Raw genomic sequence first — 8838 nt, forward strand, 5'->3', positions numbered from 1 at the left:
ATGGGCCTCATGAGCCCTCATGGCTCGGCGAAAGGCTAATCTGATAATCTGATACATTGGACGAACCACGTGTCCGAAAGATAAACGTCTTCCCCCCCCCCCTCATAGCACAAGACTGGCAAGACTAATCGGAATAATTGAAAAAAAAAGAAAAAAAAAGGTTTCCGTCAAACCGAAGTCGAGGGAGATGATGGTGTCTCCGGCCGTCGGGGCCAGGTGGGTGAGGTCCTCCTCGTCCGGCTCCTCTTTGAGTTTGGTGAAGAGCTCTCCGTCTCCTCCCGGCTCCGCGGCGGACGCCCGCACGTCGTCCACGGGCTCCTCCTCCTCCTCCTCCTCCTCCGCGCGGAAGAAGCTGCATGAGGGCACGACGTGGCAGGGCTTGAACAAGGACTCCGTCTGCTCCATGGAGAGAACCGTTGACTTCTCCTCAACGTCACTATATATGGGGGGGCAGCGGAGGGGAGTGAGAAGCAATGACGGTCGTTATAGACAGAGAAATGACTGTTTGAATCCCAAGTAGATTAGCCTTTTATGTATAGACATGATTGATTGATTGATTGATTGATTGAAAATCAAGTCAATAATACGATAACTGTTACTGTGGACGACACCATGATTAATTATTTGTATATTTGTAGACTTTAGGTACATGGGTATCTTGGTGGTGTATAGCTAATCTTGTAGATTTAGACTCCTGGGGCCGATTCATACTCCTATTTTACCGCTGTTTCGGCGCTGTAGTGCCGAAATGATTTCGGCTCGTCAGAAAATTTCAGTAGCACCGAAGAGCCGACTTTAGGACGGTACCGTACCCGCCCCCCCCCGAACCTCAAATGACGTCACATTGTAGGCTCTACAGCGCCGAACCGACTTTTATTCGGCTCTAAAATAGGAGTATGAATCGGCCCTTAGTTTTATTGTACAGATATTCTACTGTTAGTCGGATGTTCATGCTTACTGTCTCTGGATTAAGTGTCCGCCAAATGCCTATATTGTAAATTGTACATTTTTTTCAAATTTTTCAACACTATTTTAGAATTAAACTAGATAAAGTGCCCCTTCGGGGAGAGGTCTCCACCAGGCCAGCTCAGGATGTGGCCTCCTGGTGGCGCTATAATAGGCCAATGTGAAAAGGGTGCCATTTGTTCCTATACACCAATTGGATGATTTGAGGCATTTTGTACCAAAAATGTATTTTGCAAAAATCCACCTGTTGGTGGCGCTATAACAGGCCAATGTGAAAAGGATTGGATAATATTCCTCAGCCCAGTAGGACAGTCTGTGAAAGATTTCACGTAAATTGCACGCTGGGCTCATGATTCGAGGCGTTTTGTTTCAAACGGGCCAATCCTGCAAACTTGGGAAGCCAATGTTAGCCAATTAGGATGGAAATATGAAATGTATAAAACATGATTATAGAGATAGTGTGTGACGATTTGCGGGATTTTTGGATTTTTGGACATCTGGAGGAGTAATATCAAAAGATGTGTTTTTCAAAAGTTGGCCTCCTGGTGGCGCTATAACAGGCCGTTCTGGAAATGTCATCGTTGGCATCCAGGGAGTGTGTGTGTGCGAAATTTGGCATCGACCGGGTTAACGGTGCCGGAGATTAGCTGTTCACAGACAGACGGACGGACACACGGACGGACGGACGGACGGACGGACGTGCAAAACATACTCTCTCCCCATGCCTTCGGCCTGGTGGAGACAATTAACATTTTTTGCATCAGACATGAGCTCTGCAGTGATATAGTATGGCTATATCGCCATAATGTCACAGTTCCTGATGAAGGAATCCTGTTTGGTTGAATACTGGACAACTCACCCCGGTGCATGCTTGCCCGTTTTCCCTCGCGGATTTTTCACTTTGTAATATGCCATTGGCTGTTTGTATTCTTTTTGGAAAAATATAAAAAGATACTCCTGTGGAAAGGCTATATTATTTTACTTATATTGACCCTATAAACAATTTAGTATTATTTAGTATACTGTATGTAAGGTTTTGCCCACTCAAATGGTACCTCGTCAGATAATCTCCACATATCCTACGACAACTTCTGTGAACAGACTTCACTGTAGTAGCTTTTCATAAATCATATTTGTACTTGGGCTGTCATGAAAGTTTATAGCTGTCCAGCCTCTCCCACCCTTAGAGTATATATACTCTAAACTCCCACCCCTCAACTGGGGAAAATTCTGGGAGGAAAACAGAAACGGGGTGAGTTGTCTTGTTATACCATTTGGTTCAGTATAATAATAGAACCACGCTTTTAGTTTCCCCTGCAGCCATTTCTCACCTGAGAACATAGTTGATACAGACAATGCACTGCGGCTGAGAGTTGCGGGTGTTGTAAATGACGGTTCCCTGGGTCTCAACCCAGACGTAGCCTCCGTTCTTAGCCAGCATGCGATACTGACCGCTCACCGACTGGCCCTTGGTGCATACTGCAGAGGAGACGCAGGCACTTTAAAATACACCATAATAATGCATTTTTTAAAAATGCATTTTAAAATGCATTTAAAAAACACTTTAAAATACACCATAATAATGCATTTTTTAAAAATGCATTTTAAAATGCATTTAAAAAACACTTTAAAATACACCATAATAATGCATTTTTAAAATGCATTTTAAATTGCATTTTAAAATGCATTTTAAAAAACACTTTAAAATACACCATAATAATGCATTTTTTAAAATGCATTTTAAAATGCATTTAAAAAACACTTTAAAATACACCATAATAATGCATTTAAAAAAATGCATTTTAAAAACACTTTAAAATACACAATAATAATGCATTTTTAAAATGCATTTTAAATTTCATTTTAAAAAACACTTTAAAATACACCATAATAATGCATTTTTTAAATAAATACATGACAGCATGGGAACAGGCGCATTCTGGTTCGTTTTGAGATATGTAAGATGTTTTGACTGCAGGTTTGTTCATAACTGGGACGTCAGAGTATATCCTGACCTCGAAACTTTAAAAAAGGTCTTCTGAATCCTCCAGTTTTCTGAAAACAGCAGACCTACAAGCTCGTAAGCGCGCCACTCGGTGGCACGCGATGAGCTTGTATAGATCTGTGTGGCTCCAAGACCTCCGCTATTTTCAGTGCGCACATCAAACTGTTAACTGTATACACCCTGCTATAGTTTTGTGTCAGTACCGTTTGCAGTTCTCTTAAAACACTGGTTATCTTGCAACACTCTTAAACACGTCGCAACACACCCTGCCGTTCAAGAGCTCAAACTCGCTGTGACAATGTCGAATGCCTCTCATAGGCCTTTTTTTTTTTTTTTTTTTTTACTTGAATGAAAATAAACTTGCAAAACCCCTACTTAAATAAAACAGGAATGCTTGCGAGATCTTTGAACCTACAATAACTAGCAGATTGATTTGTGAGTGAAAAATGTCTCGAAGAGATTTGAGGAAAAAAAGAGGTTCTGGCTGTAACCTAAAGTCCAGTAATGGCGTGGGAATGAATCAAGACGAAGAAGAGGTCACAGGCTCTAAGGAACGCTAGTGTGTGTGTGTGTGTGTGTGTGTGTGTGTGTGTGTGTGTGTGTGTGTGTGTGTGTGTGTGTGCGCGCGCGTGCGTGCACCGTGCGTGTGTGTACAGCACGCATGGAGGAAGTCAGGGCAACATTATAAGCAGCACAGGGTGAATGCATGTTACAATATTAGTCCCGTTGGAGCTAGCTGTATGCCTGTGTGTGTGTGTGTGTGTGTGTGTGTGTGTGTGTGTGTGTGTGTGTGTGTGTGTGTGTGTGTGTGTGTGTGTGTGCGAGCGTGCGTGCGTGTGAGCAAGTATTTGGAAGGACATATGGAAGGAAAGAGAGCCTGTTAATTGAGCAGACATACTGTAGTTGAAGTCATGTATTTAAGGGTTTCATGTATGTAAGGGTTACAGAAACAGTAACACACAAAATTGCACTTTGCCTGTAAGACTATAGTGTTAAGACTTATTAATTCTTCGCACGCACGCACGCACGCACGGCACACACACACACACACACACACACACACACACACACACACACACACACACACACACACACACACACAGATTATTGTCAACTTATTTTTTTTCAATATTTTGGTTTGAAGACCTAAATCACATCACCTCCTTTCCTGTCCTGTTTCACCGCTTTCACAAAGACCTAATGATATAGAGCTGGCACTGAAGACACAGACCATGACACTTCAGAGCACTACACGCACGCACGCACGCACGCACGCACGCACGCACGCACGCACGCACGCATGCATGCGCGCGCACGCACTCATGCCAGACGTGTAAGTCTTATCAGGCAAACACTGGCCATGCTTAATAGAATAAAATGCATCTCAAAAGCATGTGCTGTTACAGTATACTCACATGCACACACAGGCAAACCTGAAGTAGCCTACACATACATAAAACATATGTCTGCCATTGTTCGGCATGGGAACAAGCTCCCACTGTATACCTTCGTCAGGCAGCCTCTGTAGACATTTCTAAAGCTCAGCATACAGCATTGCTTTTAATTGATCTTTTTTTTTTTTTGTGTTATTCATGTCCTCACTGTATTGCATTACTGCTTGTTTTGTAACGTCGTTGCCTCGCTTTTCTTTTATTCTCCATTGCTCCGTAAAGCACTTTGAGCTGTCATGAAAGGTGCTATACAAATAAAGTTTTATTATTATTATTGTTACAGGCTTAATGCATTTAATCACATTGAACTCCGCAGTGTTCCTATTCTGCGCATTAGTCCGAAAGATGTAAAGTTGTGTGTGCGTGCGTGCGTGCGTGCGTGCGTGCGTACGTGTGCGTGTGTGTGTGTGTGTGTGTGTGCGTGTACTCACGGTTCTGGTGAGTCTTGATGACAGTGTCTGAGTCCAGGGCGTGGTAGAAATCGTAGATGGAACGACCAAGTAGGTCCTCTGGATTATAGCCCATCAACTCTGTCACCCTGCAACACGCACACACACACACACACACACACACACACACACACACACACACACACACACACACACACACACACACACAATGATTAGTCTTTAGGGTGGTTGTGTTCCATTTGATATCCTTCTCCTATCACAGCAACTCACAAATCTTGCTGCTGTGTTTGCACATTGTTGTACTTCGCCCAGCAGATATGGGAGTTTTTTGTCATTGGTCATGTTTTCAAAATCTCCGTGTGTGGTTGTAATCTGTGGGAAGTATGTGTCTCTGATGTCTTGGTACAATGGACAGATGGTTAGGAAGTGTAGCTCGCACACACACACACACACACACACACACACACACGCACTAATTAACAATTGACTAAACATTTACCCTATACCAAATTTAAATCCCAGCTGCTCCTTACACCCAACTATACACGTTGCGGTGCTATATAGTGGAAAAGGGCTATGCGTTCAGTTCACCAACATGCAGTAAACATTCATCCCGATAATATGTGGTTATTAGATTGTGAGCGAAGGTTGAAGCGTCATGGCGCTATATAGAGGAATCATCAGCCTGGTTCATTATCTGGGCCGGGAAGGTGCACAGCAATTTCCACAGTAATCCAGCCAGTCGTTTTTGAGGTATATGTTGTTATAGGGACTAAAAGTGTCAGAAGAATGGCTGGCTGGACAGAGAAACTGATCAACATTGCCATCCTTATATATAGAGCCTTGCCACTAGCACAGCAAAATAATATATATATATACACACACACACACACACACACACACACACACACACACACACACACACACACACACACACACACACACACACACACACACACACACACACACACACACACACAGACGCTCATTATCATCAGTTCTTCACGGAGCTTTTAGACTTCAAAGGGCTTCATGTGCGATTTGTAAATCAGAAAGAGCGATAGATAGTTGATACTCCCTCTCATCCCTCATTCCCTCAATCTGCTTCAAGAACAAGTTAATCTCCTTCCGTTGCTCTTGTCAAAAGTCCAAGTGCGTGCGTGCGTGCGTGCGTGCATGCGTGGTGTGAAAAGTGAAAAATGAAAAATATTCATGGGAATGAAATGAATGGGATGAAAAATAAAAAGGTCTCACATAAAGTACCTGGATTTATTTTGACACGGGACATTGCAGACATGGACGGTCCCTGACAGCCATGATGTGCCTCAGTAATAGTGCTGCTGCCCACTGCAATAATCTCCTCATTCAACTATTCTAATTCATCTGCAACGTTTTCAATAACTCAGTCCAAGCAGTCCACATGAGTTACATTACAGATTACGGTTTTAAGCGGGTCTTAAGGAATGGGTGTTAGACACGGTTATGAAATTAACATTCCTAGGCGAGGGCTGTGTAAATGGTCATGAGTTTTCGGTGCCTTCATATTCCAGGAACAGTATATGAATAAATGACAATTTAGGCATTTCTTATCCAAAATGGCTCACACAGTGCGACTTAGTGATGAAGACCATGGAACCATGTTTTGGATGTGGCACTTTCATGTTCGGAACATACAACTACTTTAATACTACTAGGAAATTATGTAAAAAAAATAGTTATTATTATTTCTTTTTTTGCAAATTGTATGCACATTTATAATCATTATTAAAATAATAACAATAAATTAATAATTTACATTTGGGGGATATCTTTCACCATAATGAATAAAACATTCTAATCTTCAAAAAAAAACATACATTAGTTATTTTACTTACTTTTATCAGGGTTATAGGTCATAGGTTAAAAAGAAAATTAAACTCTTGACAATGAGCATTTTGATATTTTGATAAGCAGCTTGATATTGTTATGCGTCCGTCCGTCCGTCCGCCATCGCATTTTAGTGCTACTCTGTGTGTGTGTGTGCGTGTGTGTGTGTGTGTGTGTGTGTGTGTGTGTGTGTGTGTGTGTGTCCATGTGTATATGGTGACATAACATACTGTACTGTACTGTACATATGCTGCGGTACTTTCAAAACAACAATGGCTTGACAAAACACGTTTAAAGGTTTCCCCAGAAACGATGAAAACTGCTTTAAGGTGTCGTACAGTGTCGGCTGTATTTTGCGTGTCTTAAGTACCAGGTCTTATTCCCTAACTTGAGTAAACTAAAGACCTGGAGGCGTGTGATCAATGCTCTTTTGGCCACTCAGAATAGCCAAATGGCATTGATGATCACGCCTCCAAGGTCTTTAGTTTACTCAAGTTAGGGAATAAGACCTGGTCCTTAAGACACGCAAAATACAGCCCTAATACTTCAAGATATATCGCTCACGAAAGAAAGTAGAAACTAAACAGACCTTGTTGGGGTTTTTTTTAGCGCGGGTATATCTTTCAAGCACGGGGGAGCAGACTATAGTCCGTCTGTCAAGACAACTACGGTATATATACTTTCCAAGCTGCCCATATCATGGGCCGAAGTCCAAACTGATACCACGGGAGGAGGCCGCGAGTGAATCCACGTTCGGTCTGGCCATGAAGCCAGGCTATAGTATAGAGGTCTGTACGCCTCGCGCGAGAGAGACGCTTATTTAAGCGTTATAACATGTCATCTCCGTGCTCATTGGCTTCTCCTGCCAAAACTAAACGGATTCACTCAGCAGGAGGAGGTGTGTGTCTTGACGTGTGTGTGTGTGTGTGTGTGCATGCACGGGGCATGTTTTGCTTGGGTTTGTGGCTATTATTTCCAGACTTTGTCAAAATGCAGCGGTTTGTGCAGCGAGGGGCGAAATCCATTTGCCGGTCGGTCCGTGGTTCCGACGCGGCGGTCGGGTCAAATGGATTTCGCCCTCCCTCTGTGTGTGTGTCTGTGTGTGCAGTGCATAGGTGTCGAATTTGTTAGTTAGTTCATATAATGAAACCTATAGCAGCTATACATAGCAGCCTATACAATAAGAGACAATGACATCAAATGGCATGTTTTCACCTGGATGAAAACATGTGGCACCGTGGCATAATATACCAATAAGTCGGTGCGTGCTCTCCGCTCTCACTGCAACTGGCAGCTCCAACTCCTATATTGCCGATAACAATCTGATCCCAGGTCAGTCTAATCATCCGGAGATAATAGAAAAGGGAAACCAGTATTGTGATTATTACGGTGATGAAACACGGATCTGGACCCCGTGCGGCCCGGCTGCCGGAGCATTTTTCTGAATCAGGGGGACCCCCACGAAGAGCTCTAGTGTGTGCGTGCGTGCGTGCGTGTGTGTGTGAGTGCGCGTGCGTGTGCGCGCGCGCGTGCGTTTACCTACCTTTCGTCACAGTAAGTGAACTTCATGTCCATGCTGTGACGGCTGAGAAAGGTCTTGCTGTCCAGCGGCGTGTCGATGTTGGATGGATGCGGGATGGGTTCACACAGCAGGACGGCGCAGATGAGCGGAGGCTCCTTGAAGACGCAGTGCACGCGAGGGGGGCAGCCGCTGTACATCTTGAGGTGGCCCGTGCAGTGCAGCCCCTGCGGGGAGGGGACAGGAGGATAATTAAAACCCGTTCTGACCTGAGATCAGATTCTAAAAAAAATGACTTCTACATCCCGACAGTTTTCCATTCTGACCCGAGATCAGATTCTAAAAAATGTCTTCTACTACATCCCGACAGTTTTCTGAAAAAGCTTTGTTTCTATGTCAGTCGTTCTTCGATTTTTCAAAAATAGCAGACCTATACAAGCTCGTAGCGCGACACTCGGTGGCGCGCTATGAGCTTGTAGATCTGCTATTTTTCAATAGCTAAAGCATAACATATGATGCTTGAAAACACCAAAAGGGGTTCTCCCGCCCAGAATGGGTTAGGCCTGACATAAAAAAAAAGTTTCGTCTGAAAGAATATAATTATATTCAAAGATTTGTGCC

General features: G+C 43.4%; 1 protein-coding gene across 1 annotated transcript in view; it reads right to left on the reverse strand.

Annotated features, from left to right (window-relative positions):
• The window catches only part of LOC308328407 (endothelial PAS domain-containing protein 1-like), a 17133-nt gene extending 8693 nt beyond the window's left edge, over nucleotides 1-8440 (reverse strand). Inside the window, exons 1-4 of the mRNA XM_080782208.1 lie at nucleotides 8242-8440; nucleotides 4854-4960; nucleotides 2298-2445; nucleotides 174-436 (exon numbers count right to left, since the gene is read on the reverse strand). Coding sequence (XP_080638334.1) covers nucleotides 174-436; nucleotides 2298-2445; nucleotides 4854-4960; nucleotides 8242-8417 — 694 coding nt within the window. The 5' untranslated portion in view covers nucleotides 8418-8440. The remainder of the gene's footprint in view (nucleotides 1-173; nucleotides 437-2297; nucleotides 2446-4853; nucleotides 4961-8241) is intronic.
• Between the last annotated feature and the right edge of the window lie 398 nt (nucleotides 8441-8838).

The sequence above is a fragment of the Protomyctophum bolini genome (genome assembly GCF_963924005.1).
Source record: "Protomyctophum bolini genome assembly, chromosome: 14".
In the NCBI taxonomy this organism is placed as follows: domain Eukaryota; kingdom Metazoa; phylum Chordata; class Actinopteri; order Myctophiformes; family Myctophidae; genus Protomyctophum; species Protomyctophum bolini.